Source organism: Phyllostomus discolor, chromosome 7 (assembly GCF_004126475.2).
Source record: "Phyllostomus discolor isolate MPI-MPIP mPhyDis1 chromosome 7, mPhyDis1.pri.v3, whole genome shotgun sequence".
NCBI lineage: Eukaryota > Metazoa > Chordata > Mammalia > Chiroptera > Phyllostomidae > Phyllostomus > Phyllostomus discolor.
The window spans coordinates 95,747,517-95,773,458 of NC_040909.2; the positions used below are offsets into that span (position 1 = coordinate 95,747,517).

General features: G+C 38.3%; 1 protein-coding gene and 1 pseudogene across 4 annotated transcripts in view; both read right to left on the reverse strand.

Annotated features, from left to right (window-relative positions):
• Window positions 1-1,356: 1,356 nt before the first annotated feature.
• Window positions 1,357-25,942, reverse strand: part of CA8 (carbonic anhydrase 8) — a 111,969-nt gene continuing 87,383 nt past the window's right edge. Inside the window, exons 8-9 of one of the 4 annotated variants that reach the window (XM_028534030.2) lie at window positions 23,820-23,989; window positions 1,357-2,413 (exon numbers count right to left, since the gene is read on the reverse strand). In XM_028534030.2, the coding sequence (XP_028389831.1) occupies window positions 23,855-23,989 (135 nt within the window). In that variant the 3' untranslated portion in view covers window positions 1,357-2,413; window positions 23,820-23,854. Of the gene's footprint in view, window positions 2,414-12,124; window positions 12,137-14,681; window positions 15,565-20,532; window positions 23,990-25,942 lie in introns of those variants that run through there. The other 3 variants (XR_004904352.1, XM_036031141.1, XM_036031140.1) reach the window with 3 other exon arrangements.
• On the reverse strand, window positions 1,641-21,381 carry LOC114514804 (annotated as a pseudogene).

The window sequence follows — 25,942 nt, forward strand, 5'->3', positions numbered from 1 at the left end:
TGACTAAATAACACAGTCACCTTTATTGACTCATTGTTATTCCTTGGCCTGGTGTTGTCTATAGGGCTGGTGGCCTCTTAGGTGGCAGGGTGACTCCGGTCCATGAGGAAAGGCTGCAGGCTGACGTGTGGGAAAGACTATGGCATGAATACACATAAGATTAGAGTCTCTCTCAGGACAGCTGGGTAAACAAAATCTACCCGAAATTAAACTTCAGGATCTTTGAAAACCTGTCATTTATTCTTAGTTGACTCCCGCCCACCCCCTGCCTCCACACAGGAACACTTCTACTTTGGGAGGCTCCTTCCCCCATTTTGGGGTCTGTTACACACCCTTAACTTTTCTTTCCCAGGCCACCATCGAAGCAGAATACATTTGATATCAGTTATTTGCACTTTTGCTAATTGACAGACTACATTTTCAAATTCATTCCTACAAAAGCATCACTACAAACAGCATTCATAGTCCAACCCTGAGCTACCTAACTATGGAAAGGAGGGGTTTTCCATATTAAAGAATATTAAGCTTCCACAAGATCACACCAATGAATACCAGACACTTAACCAAGTAGTTCATTTCAGTCTTTTGACTCAGAAAATATACAGCAAATTAATGTGATTCCTCAATGTAAAATAAATATATATATACATGTATACATATTGAAGAAGAAAAAGGAAAATATGGGAAACTCGATATCACCTTGAAAGTCATGTGAATTCATTTTTATTATGTTTATTTTGTATTTTTAAGGGACAGATGGTTGGGGACTACAAGATGCATCAGAAGTTAGGTTCAGGAACAGCCTCCATCTGCTCAGGAGCAGAGAAGCCGGGTGCCTGTGAGCCGTTCGGGCCCCGGACCTGAACATAGGGTCAGCCCGAGGAGTGGGCAGCCCATTTGGCCTCTCCTGCATGAAAAGCTTCAGAGTCTGTCTTTTGATGTGGACTGCAAAAGAGGCTCCACCCGCAGTCAGTGCTAAATGAGTGGTTTATCAGTTTTGTCTGTCAGATATAAATGTTTACATATGCCACAGTTTTTGTAACCACACTTTGTCATTTCTTCACGTCTGTATACATACAAGGAACAGTGGCAGGAAGAATGCAGGGCTTGCCTCTGCCTCTCGAGCTCTGCCTGACACTGCCCTGATGTGGTCCAGGCAACCCAGGACCAGCCCTTCACAAGACTCTGCTTTCCCTCACTCTGCCGCAGCTCTTGGCTTTCTCTCCCTGCCTTGGGCTCCACCATGAACCTGCCACATTTCCAATTTCAAGGACATTTAGTGTGATTTTTATCTGAATTTAATGTTGTCATTATTACAACCTCTACTCAACACCTCTAAAACCTCTCAGCACATGCCTGTTCCACCTTTATCATTTCTGTTGTAACTTAGATTTTTTGCATCACACAAATCCCTCCAAATCGGGACTATATTATTGAAGTTATTAGTTTTACAACAGGAATTATAACAAATATTTATTAAGTACTTGTTTTGCACCACACACTCTACCATTTTACATAAATTATCTCATTCTGTCACACTTAACTATATATGAGCATATGCTTGAATTTGTCAGTAGCACTTAAAATTAATTAAAATAAAGATATTGTTGGTCATCTTGGAAAGAAACATCTCAATATACTGAAGACATGAAATCCACACAATAAAATATTTGAAGCCTTACAAAATGTACAATACTAAATTATTACAGGGATACTATTAAATTTGTGTTGCTATTGTGTCCTAGAAACTTCAGCTTCTAATATATCAAATAAATGATTAGATTCATATCTTCAAATAAATCCTTTTACTAAGAAAGTAATATATAAAGTGAGTATTATATTTTTGCATTAACTTCCCAACAGTTTTCCATAATAAGAAACCAGCCTAGCATCAATTGTGGTATGGGGGCTGAAAAATAACATGAGATATGATTTTTACTAATCCTTTACATTCCACTTTGAAGCCGTACACTGTTCTTGATCAAAACTCTTATTTTATTATCAGGAATTACATCATTCTCTGAAGGAGTGAATTTTCTGTTGGGGACAGGAAATGAAGGACTGCTAATGCTGGAAATGTATTTTTCCTGTCTTGACATTACTACATGATATATATTTATATTAATAACAACTCTGAAAACTAGTTTCATTTCTTCTACATGTAAGCAATAAACAGTATGTGCAAAAATATGAATACTACCAGCAGTGATGTGGATATATAATACGGAGTTTCTCCTGAATGTACAGCCATTTCTAATATTTCATTAGAGCATTGTACAGGCAACTGCCACAGATGTCCATCAGAGCTGGATTAGATGAAGATAAACAATGCGGGCTTTCAGGAAAAACCGGAGCTGCAGCTCAAAAGTATCCATTTCTCATCCAGGGGCACTATACGACCACTGTCTTCCTCCTTCATGCAAAAAGAATGAGTCGATTATGTTACTGACATTCCTCCACAGCAGACTGAAACATCTTTTTACAGTTCAATAAGAGAAAGTAAAAACAAAGACTTCATAAAAAAATGGAGAAATTTCTAAATATCTTTATGCTCAAGTTTGTCACCTCTGCAAATTTTCTCCATTCTACCACAATTTTAATTGGTATGGCAGAATCTATTTATGCAAAATTTCAGAGCAACAAATATTTTACACCAAAATAAATAATGTGTGAAATGTTTTCTAAACAAAAATTTACATATGATGTTTAATAATAAAATAAAGCTTTCAGCTACCACCATTAATTTTATGTGTAATAATCATTGATAACAACAACTTGGGCACAAAGGCCACTTCTTCCTAGTCCCCAAATAACTTTACAATTCTGTTAAAGAAATGGATAAATAACAAACGGAGAATAATACATATATAAAAGAGCACTTTGTGAGATCATGAGTTTCCCATTGAGGAAAGTGACATCTGCTTTCAGTTTGATAGCATCCCCTCCTGCGGCCCAAGATGGGGGTGCTGAAACTGACACCTTCACACAGTGGCTAAAGGTAAACTGCTCTAATCTTTTGACCAAAAAAGACCTATTAAAATTTAGAATGGATATAGTTTTGACCTGGAATTATACTTCTAAGGGCTCATCATATAGTTATAACCATGCAATCATACATGGACTTTGTGTGCAAGGATATTTCCTGCTACAAAAAAAATGGAAACAAACCAAATGACTTCCTTCCTTAATAAATTATGGTACATTGGAATATACTTTAAATTTGTCCATGTGTGGTACGTGCATGGATGTGCCTGTACATATGTACACACATGTCTACACATGCATGCATATGTACATGTTAATATATATCATTTCTGAAAAATTATTAGAAAATAGTTATAATGCTGGGGTATATATATCCAGACTACCTTGCAAAAAAGATAGTGAGTCATGACCAAAGCTTTGAGACTATGCCTCAAGGATATGATTTCAAAGGTAAAACAGGACATTGTTTATGTATATGTTGGACAATTATAACCTATGTGATGAGAAAACAGCCATTCTGAGTTGCTGCTTAAGCATTTCACAGCATGGAAACCCTGCTCACTCCTGCATCTGGACATTTAGACAAAGATCCAAGCTCAGAATTCCCACCACCAGTTTCTGCCTTGCTTTCCTGGGTCAGCTTTTAAAATGACCACTCAGAGCTGAGCCCGTGAAAAAAATAGTGACTCCCAACCCAAACTCCTTATACATAAATAGATGCTTGCTACCCTGTTCTCTCCTTCTCACTGAGACCTGGGATGGAGGACTGCTTTCCCCAAGGCTCACTGCACCCCCATTCTGGCATCTATAAATATAAATCTTGTGACTTTGTTTCCTGTGTGTGTGTGTATTGAAACTATGCCTTCAATCAAAACGGCCCCTAGGTTTTCACTTCCCCAAAGTGGGAGCTCAGATGCTTACGGCGACACCTGCCCAGCCATGTGGTGGCTTGTGCCTCCTCCTTTCGGAGGTCATAATCTGCATATTCTTAACTAAACACAGCCCAACAAATTATAAGTCAAAATGACTGACATGAAACTGACTGATGATTAAAATTGTGAAGTCACACCATTGCAGAGCTAAAATGAGCCTAAAGGTCATAATGTATGAATTTTCTGCAAAAGGACTACACCCTTGAGCCCTATTTCCTCAAATGTGTTCCACATAACTCTAGAAGTAGCTTGGAAAAATGAATCCATGTTCAGAAAAATTGTGGAAATGCTGGTTAAATGTAGTAAAATATGGTTCTTTCATATAAAACCATCTCAGACTCTCTAACATGCTAACCTGCATTGTAAATCTCCAAAAGGAGAATATTATATACAGGATTTTTCAAATTTATGTGGACAGTCACCTCTTGATTCAACATCTCGGTGGCCAATTGCTCTGCAGAACACACTTGGGAAAGGCTAGTCTAGAGGCAAATATTCCAAATTTATAAAACTAATAAAACCTCACTTTAAGAATATATCCAGCTATTCTAAAATTAAACTACCATGGTCTAAAACATCAACTGAAGAAAATATAGGTTAAGTAAATATCCCATCACTCTAATCATACAAGGTCAGGTCTTAATCCAAAGCATTGAACATTGAACATACTCCACAGGGCAGCCAATGCTCCTGTTCGTTGGTGTTTCATTCATTTCTGAAGCTCTGAGGGTTCAATTTAGAGGGTTCTCCAAAAAGTGCCGAATGAATTCTAATTTCTCTGACAGTGGACTCTGCTGGTGAACTTAGGTGCTCACTCTGCTGAAATCTCTCTCACAGAAGACACCAAAGATAATACTCCATGCTAGCTGAGTACTTCCTTCTCTATAGTTTTCAAACAAAGAAAAGGCCACTTCTGAGAGTGATCTTGGTATTACTTCCCCCTGAAGACAGACACCCGATCTTGTTCACTGCAGATACCGGATTACCTGGGAAAATGTTTCAATCGATAACAACCTGGGGAATGGATTTCAAATCAGTAAGACCTGAGTTCAAATTCAAACTCTGTCACCGACTTGCTAAATAAATTTTAGACAATCTACCTGCCCTTTCTAAGCCTCACGTAACAGATCTTACCTTGGGGGGATTGTGTGAGAATGTAATATGACAACAGATACAATGTGACAGCAGCGCCTCCAAGGCACATAACTGAACTCCTAGTGACAATTTCGGGTGACGGACAGGCATCTCACTCACTGAAACTGGAAGTGCACTGCTGGAGGGCCTACGGTTTTCCACAGCAGGTGTTGGAAATTTACTTTCCATCACTCCAGTGAGTGTTCATGGGTGAAGACTTGTTCTCATCCGCACAGTGTTCCCAAGGTCCAGCACGGCATCTGGCCCATGGCAAACACTCCTAAAAAATGTTTCTATGTGTGTGCGTGTGTGTGTACAAACATTTTAAAAAGTAACATAACAGCAGCAATTACTCCTATTTATAAACCTCAAAATTATGCTTGCACATAGTTTAAATGTGTTAAATGATGCTAAAAGGTTTGCTAAATGATGCTAAGAGGTTTGTTGCTAAAACTATCAGTCCACCACTAATTTCCTCCTCCTCAACACTTTTCGCTGATTATTTTATTAACACCATAGAACTAAGTAGTATGATTGTACTGCTCCTTTTCAATTTTCTGTTTTGGTATCATCTGTTGACTTTTCCTGTGGAGAATGAAGACATGACCCGCTTTCCCCTGTCAGCCCCAACCCACACACATATCATCACCTATATACACATACACCCTTCCCTTCACCCCATTCCCCCAATATGGTTATGTAATAATTTTGGCTGGATCAATATTCAGCTTTTACTACTGCAATGATGTAAATATTATTTAGAGCTGAGCTATATTTATTAATATACCATTAATTCTCCCTTCCTGCACAAAATTTTGTTTTCCCTGGAGTTAATAATTATCTCCAGTTTTTTCCAACTTAGCTTCCTATGTACTCAACTCAAAACTACCTGCCGACTGCTTGACTCTACTCTCAGGAAGATAAGGCATCACACAGTCTATCAATTTCATCTTCCTAAGAAAACTCTTCTACATCCTTCTCATCTGCTCACATCCGGACTGACACCATCTCTGCCTACGACCTCACATCACCATCACTTTGGCAATCTCCCTTGTCTGATCTCCTGTTTCCTGAATCCCACACCTGTTCTCTCAGCTTGCTGCATTTTGGTGAAGCAAAATGCAGCAAGTTTCCTGGAAAGTAAATCTTTGGTGATTTTGATACCTAAAAACAACTTTGAGAAGTCATGGCAAATTATTGAAATTTCGCCTGAGCAAGGATTTCTAAGTGGGTTGTAATACACCCTCAGAATTCTGAAGGCCATCCTTCATCGACTTTTAGCTTCCAATATACTGTCATGATGTTTGACATCCAAATTCCAGGTTCTTTGATTTTCAACTTGTTTTTTCTCACTTTAATTTTCGCTCATTGTCCAGAAATTTCACAGTAATACTGCATGGGTATGTATATTTTGATCTACCATGCTAGAAATTCAGTGAGTCTTTTACAATTTGTAAATTTAAGTCCATGAGTTCTGAGAAAACTTTTTAAATTTTTTTTATTTTATTTACTTCTTTCTAGAGAGAGGGAGGGGAGGGGAGGGAGAATGAGAGGGAGAGAAACATAGATGTGACATCAACTGTTTGCCTCTCCTATGCCTCCACACTGGGGACCTGGCCCACAAACCAGGCATGTGCCCTGACTGGGAATCAAACCAGTGACCTTTTGGTTTGCAGGTCAGCATTCAACCCACTGACCCACACCAGCCAGGGAGAAAAAATGTTTTGAATAATTTTGTTGGTGGTTCCTCCCCTCCATTTTCTCCATTTTTCTCCTTTTCCTATTATTTGGATAATGGAGCTCCTAACTTGGTTTTCCAATTTTCCTATTCTATTCTCTCCTGGTTTTGCTCTACTTTCCAAGAAATTCCTTCAATTCTGCCTTCTGATTCTACTATAAATTTTTTTCATTTCTGCTTTTTTAAATTATATTTTATTGATTATGCTATTATAGTTGTCCTGATTTTTCCATCTTTGCCCCCCTCCACCCACTGCCACCTACTCTCTCAGGCAGTCCCCCCAGCATTGATTCACATGTATGGATCATGTGTATTAAGTTCTTCAGCTACTCCATCTCCCATACTGTACTTTATATCCCCATGGATATTCTGTAACCACCTATTTGTACTTCTGTTTGTACTTCCCCTCACCTCTTCACCCATTCTCCCCTTCCCCACTCCATCAACCATCTGTTAACTAACTTTTCTCTTGTTGCTTTTAAAAGTTTCTCTTTATCTTTAACCTTTGGTCTTTTCATTATTATGTGTCTTGAAGTGGGCCTCTTTGCATCCATCTTGTTTAGGACTCTCTGTGCTTCCTGGACTTATATGTCTATTTCCTTCACCAAAAAAAGGGAAATTTTCTTTCACTATTTTTCCAGATATATTTCCAATTTCTTGCTGTTTCTCTTCTCCTTCTGGCACCCCTATGATGCGAATGTTGGACCCCTTTAAGCTGTTTCACAGGTTGTTTATACTATCTCCACTTTTATGGATTCTTTTTTTCCCCTTGTTTTTCTGATAGGTTGCTTTTTGCTTCCTCATGCTCCAAATCATTGATTTGGTCCTGAGTTTTATCCACTCTACAGTTATTTCCCTGTAAATTGTTCTTTATTTCAATTAGTGTATCCTTTGCTTCTGACCAGGTCTTTTTTATGCTGCTGAGGTCCTCACTAAGTTCTTTGAGCATCCTTAAAACCAGCATTTTGAACTCTTCCTCTGATAAAGTGCTTATCTCCATTTCACTTAGCTGTTTTTCTGGAGCTTTGATCTGTTGTTTCATTTGGGCCATGTTTCCTGTCTCCTTGTTTTGGCAGCCTCCCTATGTTTGTTTCTACATATTAAGTAGAGCTGCTTTGACTCAGTGTTTTGGTAGTGTGGCCTAATGTAGTAGGTGTCCTGTAGGGTCCAAGCTGGGTACTTGAGGTGCACCCTTCATTTGGGCTAAATATACCCTCCTCATGTAGTTGAGCCTTGGTTGCTGTTGGCAGGTCAATGAGAGGAATTTACCCAGGCTAGTAAGCTGCAGTGACTGGCTGTGAGCACTTGCTACCAATCTCTGTCCTCCATGGAGGATCAGCTGTGCAGGAGCAAGATTGTGGTGCTCTGGTGTGATCTATAGCTGTACACTGGGTGCACAGGCCCCGGGGTTTCCCAGGTGGTTTAGGCCAAGAGTAACCCCCACTGGTGTTTTGCCTGGGGCCTGCCTGAGCTATAAAGCAATCTGAGATGGCTGCTACTTGTGCTGAGCTCAGAGATTCCCAGGCTAACCCAAGATGTGAATCTAGGCTGGCTACAGCTGGGGTTCAGTGAAGCCAGCTGTTGCTTGTTTGATAAGATTTAGGAGCCAAGACCAGCCATTCTTATGGAAAAGCAGCTTGGATGGGCCCATGAGCTGGGTGGGGCAAAGCCTCTGGGGATCTTCAAGACAAGTCAAACAGTGTTAGCCAGGTTGCTGGAGTCTCAGATATGGCACCAGCTTGCCAGCTCTGTGGGGGTAGAATTTAGCAAAGGGACAATGGCCTCTGCTTGTCCTGATGCCAGACATTTCACTTTCTCCCTGTATACCACTAGTGCCTTTCAAGCTGCTACCCTGGTGCTGGAGCTCAAAGGGAGTATGGCTAAGTAGGTGATTCCTAGTGTGGGTTCTTTAAGAGGAACTGCTTGGGGCTCCAGAAGTTTCTTCCACCAACTCAACCCCTGCTGGTTTTTGCAACCAGAAGTTTTTGTGGGGATTTATCTTCCTGGCACTGGAATCCTGGGCCAGGGGGCCTGGTGTGGGTCTGGGAGTCCTCGCTCCTAATACATCCCTCCTGAATTTTTATCCACCACATATGAATATGGAACCAGCCCATTCTGTGTCTGCACCCCTCCTACCAGTCTGGATGATGTGGTTTCTTTAATTCCACAGTTGTCAGACTTCCATTCAACTCAGTTTCTGATGGTTCTGAGTGATGGTTGTTCTATGTATTAGTTGTAATTTTAATGTAGTTGTGCAAAGAGGTGAGTTATGTCTGCCTATGCCACCATCTTGACCAGAGGTCCTCATTTCTGCTTTCATGTTTTCAGTTTTTTAGTAGCATCCTATTCCTATGCAATGGTTGCAACTTTTTCCTTACCTCTCTGAAGATCTGAATGCTGAACTTTCTGAAGTTTTTCTCTTCCTAGATATTTATTTCTTATATCTTGCCTTCTTCTGTTTGTTTTAGACTCTTACATGTTATAGTCCTTCTTCAAACATCCTTAACTGCTCATACCTGAGAAAGAACAACCACTACAAGAAACCAGGTGGGAGGTTCCATGCACACAGGGGACCTATCTGTCATACCCTCACCACAGGGTGAACTGACTGGCAGATTTCAGTAGAGAAGACTCTGGGTGTAATATTCTCTGGAAAGATCCTTCCAGCCACCTGTCTGCGTAGGGGACTTACTACCAATACATTGGAGGCCAAGGCAGGGGTGGAAGAGGGGAACATGAGGTATGAGGATGTTATTTAATGCGTGGTACACTGATCAACTGTGCCTATGACCCCTAATGAGAGACTCTTCATCATCTCCAGAGGGTATCTCCAGGCATCCACCAAAGATTTGGAGTGGATCTGGGGATGTATGTGCTTCTTAAACAGCTTCTCACCAACACAGATGATTTGAGCCTCCTTGCACTCCAACTTCTAGTGATGTCTGTTGCCACCAATTCCTGGGACTTTTGAGAAACTCTGTCATGTAAACAGGCTTGTTCCTCACATCTGCTAAATCCATTACCACACAACCATCTGCTTCCAGCTTCCAAAATATTGCTGCTGTTGTCTCCTCTTTTGTTTTCACTCCCCTTGTAGGTTTGTGCACTTAAAAAAAATCTATTTCCTGTTATTTTACTACAGTTTGTGGTGGAAACAAAATTAACTGCCTGGGCTTAATAAATTACCAGTATTTAAAATAAAAGTTCCTTTTTATATATTTGTGTATTTTCTAAAGTTTTCATAATAACTGTATTCCTTGGTAATCAGAATATAAATTTATTTGGTACAGCAATCTAAAGAAATGACACTTTCAATATGCAAAGGTAATCTGGCTGACTTTCTCTCCTTTGGGACTTGCTCCAAATACCCATTTATCTATATATAAATAATAAGAAAGCTTAACTATGAAAGGGAATGTTCTATTATACAATGATCATTGTCCATGATGAGGCCTTGAAGTATGGCCATATCTTAAGAAGTCGTCTAAATTATCAGATATTTCAATATAATAACAGATGCTATCTTTCATGTGACTATTTCTGAACCCTACATTATCTTCTACAAGAATGCCCTGGGGAATGAGTGCAAATCAGATCACTACTGGAGAATTCCCTGAACAGCTATCAAAAATAAAGAAGCACGTGTGCACACATGCCCTAATTCTTAGAAACCACCACAGGTCACCTGGTTGACCTAAGTTTCGGTGAGTCTGGCTCAGCTTACTGATAACACACTAAAGCATCCCTCTTTAAGTAAGATAGTTCAATGTAAACTCTCCAAAATAAGTTGTCTAAAAAACAGCTGTCTGCCTGATGTAGGGACTCTTATCTTTCAGAATGGTCTCTTTCCCCTGTTCACTAGTAGGACCTCTCTCAGGGCAGTGTCCACACGCTGCTATGATCTAAAGGTAGCTGTGTACCTGATTAACTCCCAACGCTAGGCTGCAAACTCCTTCAGGAAGAGTCTGTGTCTGTGTTTATATTTTAACACAGCCCCTTCAATACTGCCATACACAGAACAGAAGGCTAAAAATTAATGTCCTTCCATTACAACATACCCACCAGTAACAGGATGAGGTGACGATGAGGAAAAATAAATACAGAAAGAAAGAGGTCAAGAGCAACAAATGCTTTTGAATATTTAAAGGAAAGAGAGTGGACAATGCCTCTGGATTTGGAAATAAAAACCAAGCATATCAGAAATAAAATAGGGGTACCAGACATCATTGTTAGTTTATTTAACATTATTCTGAAAGTACTAGATGGTGGAATAAAATAGTATTAAAATTAGAATGGAGGAGATAGAATTGTCATTTACAGATGTGATCATGGTCTACTTAAAAAATTCAAAACAATCTACTGGAATATTATTGAAACTATAGAAAAGATTAGTAAGAAAGCCAAGGACAGACTTAAGCAATTATTTTTCCAATGAAATAATATTAGCCAATATATCATTTTAATGGAAAATGACACTAATCAAAGTTGCTGATTATAACAATAACATTAGTAATAGCTCACATTTGTTGAATGCTAAGTCTTTGCTAAGCACTGCCCTATGCATTTTACCATATTTCATTTAATCCTCACAGTGTCTCTAAGAGGTATGACTCTCAGTGCCTCCATTTCACTTAGGAGGAAACTGAGGCTGAGAGAATATCAATAATTTACCCAAGCTGTGGGGCAGAAAGTAGAGATGCTGTGTTCCTCATCAAGCTATACCTCAGGCTGATCCAGAGAGCAAATGTGCATCCTGAAGTAAATTTAGTGAGAAGAGAGAACTATGCAACGTACAAAGAACATAAAAACTTAAATAAGCATAGACCTGTTTATGTTTGTTTGACAAAGAGATTTAATATTATAAGAATATTAATTCTCTTCAAATTTCTCTACAGTCAATCAATCTAAAGGAAAATGTCTGGCAAGATTCTTTTTCCTTTCTTTTTCTCTCACTTTTTCTCACCTTCTCTTTCTTTTACTCTTTATTTCAGTCTTTCTGACAAAATGATCCTATATTTTCTCTGGGAGAATTAAGCATGTGAAAATAGCCAGGAAAATTCTGCCAAAAAGATTAGTAAGGGATCTTGTCACACCAGACACTAAAACACACACTCCTGCCACACACATGGTGGTCGGCGATCATGACCAGGCAGATTAATGGGACAGAACAGGAAATTCAAGAATAAAATCAATGCCCTGGCTGGCATAGCTCAGTGGATTGAGCGCGGGCTGGGAACCAAAGTGTCCCAGGTTCGATTCCCAAGCCAGGGTACATTCCTGGGTTGTGGGCCATGGCCCCCAGCAACCGCACATTGATGCTTCACTCTCTCTCTCTCTGTCTCCCTCCCTCCCCTCTCTGAAAATAAATAAATAAAATCTTAAAAAAAAAAAAGAAAGAAAGAAATTAGAATAAAATCAAGTATTCACAGGAATACTTAACATAACAGAGTCACTTTTAATCAGATTGGCAAGAATAAAAAATGAAAATGCTCAATGTTGATAAAGGTAAAAATAAATAAATATGTAGTTAGGAACATGGTTAGGGGAAACATAAACTGATATAATTCTTGGGGAGAGTAATATGCATATACAATATATTACAATATATACATATTACATATATGCATATTGCATACATGTAATATGCATATGTGCATATTACAATTAATGTAATATATGCATGTAATATGCATATATGCATATTACAATTCACTTTCTGATCTAATAATCTTATTACTAAGAATTTTTCTTAGAATTTATTACTAAGGAAATAAATGCATAAATTAACCATAGTCTTATTGATTATAGCAAAATACTGGGAATGATCTAAATATACAATAATAGAAGAATACCTCAGTAAATTTTGTAACATATTTAAAGGCAATTTATGTAAAATCATTTAAAAGTATACCATCTCTTCAAATGCATGAAAACATGTATCATCAAGTAGAAAACAGCCCTCATAATGTCATCGCATAAGGACCACCACATGTCCACATGCCCATATGAAATACGTATGTGCATAAGGAAAGATCGAATGGACAAAACTACGTTGAAGGTAACATTTATTGAACACTTAATTGTGGACCCAAATTAAGGTCTTTGGTTACATTATTTCATCATATCCCTCACAACCACTTTATGAGGTGGGCACTATTATGGCCTTCATTTAAGTGACTGAAAAAAGGAGACTTAGAGATATTAGTAATTTTTTCAAGGTCACACAGCTAATTAGTGGGGCGTCAGGATGGAACCTGAGCCATCCCCAATCCCCCGTGCTACAGATCCCCCACGTTCACCAGAATGCCCCAGCGCTGGGGACAGCTATCACCGAGAGGAGGAAATGTTTGCTTCCTCTTCCTTTTGTTCTGTATTGTTTGAATTTTCTTCCATGAACATGTATTTGGAGACATGGGAACAAACAAGAAAAAGAGAAATAAATCAAGGTGAATAGTGCCATAGCCATTTCAATAGGTAGATGGAAATGAACACATTTCAAGAAAGTGAAGAGTAAAAAGATGAGAAAGCAGATGAAAGTTATACAAAGTGACTGATAAAAATAAATGACAAAAACACCTTCTATAAAATAATCACTGGTGTAAGCAAAAATTAGCATAACACTCTTTAGAAGGTAGTTTAGCAATGTTACCAAAAATGAAAACATGCATCTCCTTTCCCCCCAGAAATCTGATTCCCAGGAACTTTTCTGAAAAAAAGACAAGGAGGCAAGGATGTAAAGGACTTCATAATTTTCTGCCCTTTGTTATGTGAAATGTGGTATAGTGAAAGAGCTCAGGATTTGCAGTTAAACCTACCTGGGTTTGAATCCTTGCTTTGCACTTTAATGGCTATGACCTTGAACAAGTTAATCAACCCCTCTCAGCCTCAGTATCTTTATCTCTATAATAAAAATAAAAACACATGCCTCACAGAATTGTTGTGAGGATTAAATTAGGTAGAATATAACAAAATATCTGAACTACAAAACATATATGTTTTTTACTTTCCATCACTCACTAATGTGCAAAACGTACAATGAATGTACAAACTTAATCAAAACTCTAGGATAAAGCATATAGGGTGGTCATTTCTACATTTCTTTGCATCAAACTATCATAAGACATTAAACACTATTAGCTTTTAAAGTTACTCAAGTAAACCTATGTTATGAAACTTTGACACTTTCTCGATCTCAATTAGCACTAAACTAATTAAGGGAACTATTTCATACACTACAGTGCATCATGTTTTTCTTCCTTCTTCCCTAATCCCTGGTGTGTTGTAAGGGTGATTGAGTATCTAATTACTTCTTAATTAAATGCACATATTATACATTTTTCACTAGTTCAAGCTTAATGCTTTTAGTCCAGAAATTAAATTCAGTGAAATTAAGTTGGATTGGGATTTGGGCAATATTATAATGAGAGGTTTGTATTATGTGTAATTATAAGTAAATGTGGATTTTAGCATTATTTCCTATGGAACTATTTCAGGTACAGGAATGTGCCATAAATGACTAACTCAGATGATTAATAACACTGTTATTCTTATTTATAATCTTTTATTCCTAATCACAGTGATTTTATTGCTGGGAACCACTAAATATAATCATTCTTTAAAGAAAAGTTATTGGAGACCCATTGGTTGTCCCAATACTAAAATCAGAATGAACATTCATATCTGTGAAAAATTATAAGTCTCTCTGCAGCATAAAGGTTATAGGACTTCTCACCGGCTGCAAAGAGAAGAAAAATATAAATCTTGGGATACTTAGAATATAACCAGTTACAATAATAAAAAATATTTATTCATGGCAAGCTATAAAAATATTACTATTGAAATGGCATTCCAATTTAGTTAATACTTTACAGACAGCAGTTCATAAGGGTTTCTTTTTCTTTTTTGCATTAGGCAGGAGTAACAAATGTCTGAAGTAGGTATCGTCAGACAACAAAGGTTTGCTAGCTTGTTTGTTTCTAGATAAGGGAAGCAACCATCTAGAATAATGTAGTTGAAGACCTACCTCCTCAGGCAGAAGACTAGATTAAATAACTTTTGAAATCCATTTCAACTCCATGCTTCTAAGCTGTTCCTGAAAATACTTTCTACAGACAAGGTGTAAAGGCCTTTATGAGTTTCTAACCACTGAAATTACAAGAATTCAGAAATTTTTAAGGGATTTAAGAAGCACTGTAATGGAAAACAGAAGCTATACATAAGCATTTTGCTAAGTATAATCATCAGGACCATAACTATTACACAATGAAATGAAAATATTAAATAGAAAGTGAATTAGAGAACTTCATTCTTTCATTATGTTTTTTTATTTCCTTGTAATTGCTAACACAACAAGAAGTTACATAGTAGTAGATCTAATGCAGATAAATTTCCAAAGCCCATTCCAAAAGACTGTACCTCACTAGCTGAGGCATTTAAATCAGATGGCAACAATACTATATTTCATGTGGATGGCAATAACAAACCACAATACCACCACCAGCCCCTAATGGAAAATGGTGCCAATTAGTTATTTTTCCACTGTGCTCATGTGTGGATTCGGAATCCTACTTAACATTCTTGTACCAATTTCTCAGAATTGACACACACATTTGAGTGCCCTATGTTATCCATGTCTGTTATTTTTATAAACCTTTTTTCAACATAGAAGAGAAGGATGCTCTTGCAACAGTCTAGGTGAGAGATGACAGTAAATTGATGGGTTGTGAGGATGAAGCTGGAGACATCAGAGCTGTCCAGAGAGTATCCAGCTATGTACTATGAAAAATAGAGGCATTTATTGACGAAGATATAAGATACAAGAAACATTGTATACAGGACAATGATGGCTCAGTCTCCTTCAAAGTATGCACCTTGGGACCTCACACAGTTCTCCCAATTGCCATAAGCTGCCCTATCATATGAGATTTTCCTAAATCTCATTGAGTCTGAAATCTCTTCCCTTTCAAAAGTGATTTTAGTTTTGGGAAAAGCTAGAAGTTGCAGGGTGCCAAATCTGGGCTGTAGAGGGGTTGAGTCACCTGGGTGATTTGATGTTTCACAGAAAAACTGCACAAGTTGTGATGCATGAGCAGGCACATTGTCTGATGAAGCTGCCAATCACCAGATTCCCATAGCTGAGGCCTCCTGAATCATTTGAATGGTTTCTGCAGAGGAATGTTCAAGCTTAATACAAAATTTGATGCAGATTCATTGCTCTGCTCACTCAGTCATTTTATAATGTGATAGCCACACAGTACACATGCTCACTCAATGGCTTCTACCACCCCCACTGACTAGTACAGTGAAGTCGTCATTGTTCATGCATGTGTCTTCCAGTCTACTCTCCTTGGCCGCCAGGTTACTTCAATGCCGTGCAAACCATACTTGTTATATTAATATGGTTGGGCTTTTTCTGGACAGAACTTGGTATAGATGAATTTGGAGCTGTCAGAAGGAAAATCTGCAGAACTGGATGACAAGTGAAAATTTGAAATGAGGTGAGGTGAGGAAGAAGAATGTCAAGTATGACGGGTTTCTGAGAAAACTTTAAGAGAGCCAAGTCTGTGAAGGAATACTGTAAATTCAATTGTGTGTGTGTTGAGTTTGAGATGCCTTTGACACATCCAAAAGAAAAGTCATACTGACAGTCAGGCATTTGGTTCTAGAACTTAAAAGAGAGACCTGATCTAGGAATACACATGAGTGGATCATCTGTATTTAGTAGCAACAGAAGCTGTGAGTGCGAGTGAGTCCCTATAGAGAGAGCAGACCCCCCAGCCTGATCTGTGAGGACTCTGATGGTGAGTGCTGAGATTTTATAGTTCCCTAGTTCTAAAATGCCTCTGCTTTCCCAAATCTCTGTGGACTTTATCAGGGGAGAGAGAACTAGAGGGAACACATGGCAGATAAAGGAGGAAGAAACTGAAGTGCATGTTTCTCTATAAGGTTTTCTTAATAAGTCTCAAAGTGGAAAAACAAAGCTAAAAATTTGATTTGAGGAAATGACCAAAACTGAGCATTCATGAGGTAAAAGGCATAATAGGACATGTTTAGAGAAGATAATCTGTTCTCAGTGATTTTCTTATGGAAGATAAACCCTTTCGGTTTAAAATCATAAAATCTATTTAAGGTATCAGAATATATTAATGTTCAACATACATGACAGCAAAATGCTCTCTTTTTTCCTACCCAAACACAATTTTGTATGAATTCATGGGGGTGGAAGAAAACTAAATTATTCAGAAATTTTTATGCACAACAAATGACTAACATTTCTAAAACATAAAAAAGGCAGAAATATGGAAGCCAGGAGCATTTTCCTAGTTTAGTAATCTTGAAGAAATGCCTGTATAGTTTTGATATTTTTCATTCTTAGGTTAATAACAATTTTATATCACATAATCAAAATACAATAGATAGGATGAACACCCTTGGTATCAGGGCCCTTTCCTGAAATCATTTTGAAACCCTTTAAGAAATTCATTCCATTTTCAAGAAATTCTGATACAATAAATTTAAAACAGCTGCATCCATCGAGCTTTCATTCCTCACCCTAATGCTGTGCATTATGCTAAATTATTAGATTGAGAAGAGTACAGGTTCTGTTGACTAAAATTGGCTTTCAGCTTCCCATTTATCCGGGAAAGATAATAGCTTTTCCCTAACAGGGGTGTTCAACCCATAGCCTCTGGGCCACATGAGACCCAAGATGGCTATGAATGCAGTCCGACACAAAATCGTAAATTTACTTAAAACATTATGAGGGGTTTTTGTGATTATATGTCACAGTGTATTTAGTGTGTGGCCCAAGACATCTCTTCTTCCAGTGTGGCCCAGAGACTCCAAAAGGTTGGACACCCCTGAGCTACCTGGTCATTCTGAGTTGATATTCTTCCTTTCCCCACACAGCCCCTCCTCTCCTATAATGTCTTATCCCTTTCTAACATATAACTCTTTTCGGTTATTAAAGAAAACTGATATATAATTGATGCTAGCTATAGTTCATTAAAGCTCAGAAGACAACATAATAATTCACAAGTACACATGGGGAGGAGTTCAGCACAGATAGGGGTGACTCCAAAGACCCAGAAAGAAAATGAGGGCAAGTTCGACAAAGGGATCTTTCAAAGATGGCTGCTTAATATGCACTCTTTTCTACATTTTGGGGGAATTTTTTAAATCTATTTAGGGTATACTTATATTTTCCACTGATAAGTGGAATAAAGGAAAACTATTTAACAAGCTTTGTGTCATTGTTTTTTACAGAGAGTAAATAATTATAATTAATTATACTTACTGTAAACATATGTGCAGTTTAATGATACCTGAGTCACGGGGGAAATAACTAAGTCTAAACAGTCAGAATAGCCTTTTAAAAATGGGGTAATACTCAATGAAACAAGTAGGCAAATAACCACTCACTAGCACCAGTATTATAACACCAAGAGCAACAAGTAAACTGGACCTAACACTTGTTCTTATTTGTTGTTCGTTGTTATTCAGATTTGGTCCTCCCACATCATGTAGAAAATTCAGTAGGTAAGGGATCACTTAATGTCAACTAGCTCCCAGAAACCTGAACTAACACTGCACTTGGGTGAGTTATATGTTAATTCCCTATACAAGTACAAAATCAGAGCTCATACTTCTTAAATGGTAATGTGAAAAGTCACAGATTATTCATGGGAATAATGAGTCTTGGTTATCAAAGCCTTCCAGATGTCTAGACATGTCATGCAAAAAAATGGCATTTTAAGTCCAAAAACTGAAGTTATTTTAGTAAAACATAGCTAAAATAAATCTAAATTATTTTAAACATTTTTTAGAGAACTCCTAAGAAAAAAGGTTTTTTTTTCTTTTCAGTTCCAAGAGCTTAAATGAAACATTCATGCATTAAATTCAAAGTTTGACTGTCAAATCATTTCACTTTAATAAAAATTTGAATTACCTGCCTTAGGGCATTATTAAATATCAAATAAAAAGCATACATCCATAAGTCTGATTTCCTAATATAATTTTTATGTAAAACTATAACTAAATTTGTATAACATATTTCAAGACAAAATGATCAAAAATGTATTCATAAAAAGATGAAGTCAGAATTGGAGTTGCCTTTGAAAGAAGTCCTGCACCATTCTTAGGAATTTCGAGGAAAATGACCTCCTTTAAGTAATCTTAGCCCCCAAGAAATGGACACAAGTCCATCTTCCTCTCAAAATACCTAAAGTATAATTGATTTAAGACTTTGAAAATTACACACTATCTATCATACTGTGAATATGACATATCTGAAATATACATAATCTCATTAACATTAAATTCTCATGCCGTGCGTGCGTATGTAACAGCGATAAAATAGTGTTGTTTATTTAAATATTTATAGAGAAGTAACTCTGGTCTAGGGACATATGGATCAAAAATTCAAGAGAATCTTATTTCATTAAAATGTGTCATTCATAGTTACTGATATTCACAGATAGTAAATTAAACTTAGGCTGGAGAAAATCATAAATTCATGTTCATCAAACCTCTTCACACCTCACTGCTTGTCCTTCTCACTGGGCCGCTCCTGTAAGCCCACCCTTCAACCCTCCTTCACTCTACTCCAATCTCCCATCTTCCCTGCTGCTCTCGCCCTCCTGGCTGCTACACCATTCTTCCTGAAATAATGAAAACAAGTCATGAATCCCAAAGTCTATAAACTATCACCTCTTCTTCCTTCCTATTAAAGCTCATAAAGTATCTACTCCATTAAAAAAGTCAGTCTCCAAATTTGCTTAGGATTTCATCCCTTTTCAACTTTTCACTCCTCTGGGAAATAGCGCCGTCAGCCCCTCCACCTACTGACTCATTCCTCTGAAAATACAGAGAATTTCTATTATTTCTTTTGTTTAAAAAAAAAGAAGTCTCATTCTCCCCACGAAAAAGAAATGCTATATATGTGACATGATAGACATTAGCCAATGCTACTGTGGTAATCCCATTGCAGTACTTAAGTGTATCAAATCAACAGGATATACACCTTAAATTTACACAATGCTGTTCATCGATTTTATGTCAATTAACAAAAAACGTCTCCTTCAATCTTATCCCCTCGGTTGTTGCAGCCTCTGCTCCCCTCCCAGCCCAGCACATCAAGAGCTGCCATCACATGGCATCTCTACCTTCTCCCTTCATACTCAACATCATCCTGTGTATGGCATGTGCATCCTCATCATGCTCCACCTTGACTTCCAGTGTGGGGACACTCTCTGACCTCTGTCATGTAAAGCCAAGAAACAGGGCTCTGCCGCCCGGGCTGCCCTGTTCCAACATCCAGTTCTGCTGCAAGACTGCATTACTTTGGGCAAGCAACCTAACTTATTTGTGCTTTGGTTAATGCACCTGTAAAGACTCCTAAAGATTTTTATGAACATTTAATGAGTTAGTGCCTATGCTGCATTAGAACATTATACATAAGTGTAAAATCTCTATGCTAATGACTCCCGTATTCAGTTCAGACCTCTCCTCTGTTCTCCACCATCAAAATTCCAGCTCCCTTCATGGTAAGCCCATTACTTGTGAGTGACAGGCGTCTCTTATTCAATGTGCTCCCACTCAACTCTGTTTTTTAGTGGAACCTGTCTGCAGCAATCTTTTAATTTTTTTTTCCTTTAAGGCTACAGAAAATCTGCATTCAGACAAGTCAATGAATTTTCATAATAAGAATATCCCCATCCATATAGCCAAGGTCTCCAACATTACCATGGTGAGTGTATGGTACATCACAGTCTCTTCCACAGGTGCATTTTCTTGTGAGTCTGCAGGGTTATGATCAACTTTTTCTGGAAATATTAGCTTCTCATAAACTGCTTCTTTGATCAGTGAATGCCATGGTATCTCATTAGTTTCCGTGTGGAGGGAAGGTGAAACATGCATTAAATGAGCAATTCTGCTCTCTCATGACATATCTTCTCATAACATGTAGGTTTGGCCAGCCTCCATGGTGACGTCTTATGTCATTCATTCTGATAAGCACTCCAACAGTTCTCAAGAAAAACTGCAACAGCAGGGAAAACCTGGAAGGTGTTATTCTAATTTTCACACTTAGGCTTGAAATTCCATGATCATGAAGTTCATCCTCAAACAGGAGAAATTCAAAAAACTTAATCTGTTTTTTAGCTTTCAATTTCTCTGTATCTATTATGGTCTGTTGTAAGTACAACCTTTAAGTTAAATGATTCCCCAAGTAATGTTTCCTAACAATCTGTTGTACAGGCCCAATCATACGGTTTAATAGCCTCCTTATAGTCTTCAACCTCCATCCTGCTTTCCCACCATTCTTGAGCACAGGCTACTTTAAGCCTTCCTTGGTAGTTGTTTACATCTGTAGCACTGAACTCAATCCCAAAACCAGAACAGTGCTGGATTCTTAAAACCTTGTGTCCAAATATCATTTCAGGGAGAGATGGCATATGCAACCCATCAGCTACCTTCTCCATGTCCACCAACTTCATGATGTGGGTGTTGGCTCTCTGCAACGTCCCAGGCCTGAAGGAGAGGTCTCCATGGCTGTTCTGGAAGCTGCACACCATCACAGCACAGGCAGCACCTGTGTGGTCCCCATGGAACAGGGGAGGGGACAGCAGCTGATGCAGGCTCCCCTGCCTCACTGCAGCCCAGGCCCCTCAGCTTCTGGACATTACCACCCAACTTTTTCTTTCTTCCATCCCAAACAGAGCCTCCTCCAGCTTTCTTGCATCACTCAATGATGCTCTATCCACACAGTTTCCAAAACCTCAAGCCCCCTAAGTTATCTTTGATATTTCCACTTTTCTCCACCTCATCCAAATTATCACTAGCTGTCACTTTCAAGGTCTGTTTCACAGACATCAACATCTCTCCACCTCCACTGCTCCTAGTCTAGTATCTAAGCCATCTTTCACCTTGGCTACCTGATTTCTGAAATATTCTTCTACTCCTGCCCTGGCCCACTATAATCCAATCCCTGTGATCGGCTCAAAACAGACATGGGATCAGGCCACTCCCTGAGGTCTTTATGAGATCTCAACTCTGTTGACGTGGGAATAGAGATGCTTTCATGTGACTGACAGACCCTCTAAGAATGGGCCCCGCCTAACTTTCCACTTTGATTTCTATTCCCAGATTTACTGTGCCTTCTTTCAGGTGCTTCAATGCATTAACTTCTTACCACCTCCAAAAGGAGAAGCCCCTCAATGGGACTTTTGCAAAAGATATTCCTTTTATCAGAAATCTCCATTGCTACATTCTTTGTTCTTCTCGATTGTGGACTTTATTATAATTTATAATAAATAATTTATAATTGCATATTTTGAAGTCTTTATTTTTCTATGTCAGGCTCCCCACCTCAGACTCTGTTTTACGTGGGTAGAGACCACATCTGTTCTCAACTCTGCACACCCAGAACCAATCACATAGTAGGTGCTCAATAATGACTTTTAATTAAATATATGTTTTTATCCTCTACTGTAAGGCTTGGCTTAAAGCACTCTTGGATTTTCTCCATTGTTACCATATATGAATTACTAAAAGTTTCTTCTCATTCCTACCAAAGGCAACTTTGCCTGGCTCTCATCAACTCCAAAATTAGAAGGGTGGGAGGAATTGTACTGTCTGACACAGAAACTGAGAATGGATGAATGACTGGAATATACAATATGCATATTTCTAAGAAACTTCTAATTTGCCTAGACATTCAAAATACAAAGTGTTATGTGTCACAATGGATTCAAAGCAAACATGTTCCAACCCTTAAGAAGCTTGAAATCTAACAAAAAAGTAAGAAATACACAAATAGCTAAATGGAAGAAAGAATGTGAAATAAGAGCTACAATTTAAAGGAGAAGCCTAGAATTCATGCTGAGAGTGGTATTTGAGTTGGGCCTGTAGGGCAGCCAGGATATCAATAGGCAAGAGGTAGTGTGGGAAAGACTGTGTGAGCAAAGCACAATCACAGAAGAAAAAAGGCAGTTTGTCCAGAACACTGGGTACATAGAGTACAGTAATAATAGAGAGGCAAGAAAAATGGATTAGGAAACATGGACAAAATGATCACCTTTTAAAATTCCTCTGTCTACTGTCTAGTTCATGAGACTGTGAGCTTCTGGATGCCAAAGATTTCTATTCATCTTTGACCGCCCAGTCCATTCACCGTACCAGTCATATAGTATGTGATTATATACTCCCAATGGTCCATTTAACAGTCAAAGCACCATCCTGCTTACCTAGGAAACTATTTCAATGGATACTATGCTTACAGGAAGCAGTGGTGTGCCAGCCAGGTGCTGACCTATGAATGCATTCTTAGGCAAATTACAAGGTAAAGAAATAATTCAGTATATAGTCATTTTTGTAGACTTTATCTTTTCCATGGTTGCAATGTTTATTTTGTTAGTTCCATAAGGGTAAGGAATATATATTGAATTCAATATATTAAAATGTATATGTTATTTTTTGATGAATGAAAAACCCATATTCAGATTAATCGGTGCTTCTTGATTATCAAATAACAGCACTTCCATAGGACAAGTATTTTCATTCATGACAGATCTGCCCTCTCCTACACCCCAAAACAATACAATCAAACCTGCATTAAACAATGAGGGTCAGCTCTGAGGCTCACATACTCTAGTCCCTTCCTTTATGGTCCTCAGTCATCAGGAGGTGACTGCTGAAGTTTCAGGGATTCAACACAGTAAAGAACTGAAGGGGTGCTTGCATTCCCCCATTTCTCTGCCTCAGAGTGCCTCTCCTCATGAAAGCCCATAGTGAAACAAAGTATGAAACAAAAGGCTACTCTGGTGGGAAATATAAGGTCTGCAGATATTTTTCAACACTACAGAAATTTTATAAAACTATTTCACTTGTAAATTAATGGAGCTTGAAAAGGGTCATAAACTTTATCAAAATAAAATTCATATTGCTGAATTATCCAGACCATCACGAGAGTAGCTTTGGTCTGGTGGGTTTACATAACTATGTGCCCATTTTCTTATTTCATCTGCACATACCCGGGTGAAGGTGGGTGTGTTCCTGTTCTTTCAGGCTATTGAAATGCAGCTCTGATGACTCTGTCACTAAGTGGCTGCGTGGGTCTAAAATTGTCTCCCAAAATCCCATCACAGCCCTCCACAAGTTCTGCCCCCTTCACATGTGTCCTCAGCCTTCGAAATTCTTCAATCTGAAAAGAAAAGCAGGGAAAAAATGGATTAGTCATCTACTAGACAGTAAGAAGATTGGAGCTTCATAGGTGACTTAAAATATGGAGCTTCTTAAAATATGGAGAAGTTACCACAATTAAAAAGGAAAACATTAAACTAAACTTCAAAAAGAGGAAAATAGACTTAATTCTTCCAGACCTAAGACATTAGACCTCATCCTTGCAAGAGCAATGGAGACAACAGAAGTAGAGATTTCAAGGTCAACTCAATAGCCATGGAAACCTACTGGGTTAATTAATGCAAAATGATACGACCCCTCTCAAAATTCTTCCATGCCTGCCTGTAGGATAATAAGAAAGAGTGAATGAATAAATGTGTTCCTATAAGCTTCCCAAGTGTATCATTAATTAATGAGTTCTGATATTACTGTACGTTAACACTGATTAAACGTTAGATTTATTAGATGAAGGTTTCTTTCATCAAAAGATTCTTTTGCTGCTCTTTTAGCCCTTCAGGATCACAGGTCCAAAGACTAACTATGATTTTCCAAAAGTTTTAGTCCAACTTTCTTCTTAGCAATATTGATTTTCATATTCATCTCCCTTTCTCAGGAGGCCTCTCCAGGTCCTGTGTTTTCCCATTACCTGTGAAGAGGTTGGGCTCAGAGTCCCCAGGGACCTTTTCCACCAGCCACACTGCAGTTTCTCTGACCTGCCAGGGCTGCACCCATGAGAACCTGTAGCCAGCCAGACATGACCCCCTGAGAAGTGTTTAAGCAACAAGCAAACACATGAGGAACATCACCAGGCTCATGCCTATCTATTGGTTGATTTATCTACAGGGCTCATTGTCTGTTATTCCTTTTAAATGCCACATAATCACATGACAGAGATGGTCTTCATTCTTTACATAAAAGGAGAAACTGAGAACAAGGAGGTGAAGAAAGTTTCCAAATTAACCAAGTTTGATAATTCCAAGTCCACTCGCTCTTTTCAGAGCTCCACAGCCACCTCTTTGGGAATTCTGGTCCAATCAATTCAGACTATATCCGGCAGAATCCCAGGATGTTGAACAAATGTGATTTGATCAGCATCAACCCACCAGAAGTCCAACAGCTGTGTATCAGAGGGTTTTATCTACAAAGGTTCTTCATACAGCACAGCCATACAATTCTTCCATTCATAAAGTGAAATAAAATGCAAGGAATCAACTAATAATCAATTAATAAAAATCAAAAAACTCCTTTGGACTTTAGAGGACCCATGAATCCCCTAAATGATATACAAATTTCACCTGTGTGTTTTTTCTGAAGTAGAAGTTCCATGATTCAAAAAGAGTTGCATCTCACAAGATGCTAATTCAATCCATGCACACACATGTTGGGAAAGAGAGTTGGGAAAAAAATTTTAAATGTGTTGTTAGATTAGACCCCAGGTCAGAAATCTGACTTCTAATGTTTTATTTTTCCATATCTCCAATACTGTTTGATTTCCTAAATCTGAGCCAACTACAACTGTCCTTTTTTAAAAAATAGTATCGGTATTTATATTGAAGTGCCGGTCAGATGAGTAATTAGCTGTTTAATCTACATGATGGTTTGTCACTAGGCCTTCTTGGTCTTAGAATGGGAATCTGAGTAACACTTCCACCATGCTACACCTGGAAAGGGTCTAGAGCCAAGGCTGCATGAGAATCGCTGGTACTTGTTTGTGGAATGTATTTCTACTTAGTTTCCCCTAAGTGTGGTGTGGAAAGGAAGCGGGTCAGTCAGAGGATCCTATGCTTTTTCCAAAAGGAAGAATATGAAGGTGAAGGCAGTGGGCTCAGCATCAAAAGGCCAGGTGTCACCCTGGCTCTGTCACATGAACCCCAAACCACAAAACAACTTCACCTCTTTCAGCCTCAGTTTCCACATGTGTACAATGGAGAGGAAATAACAGTATTCACAGAGATGGTGTTAGAAGTAAGTAGGA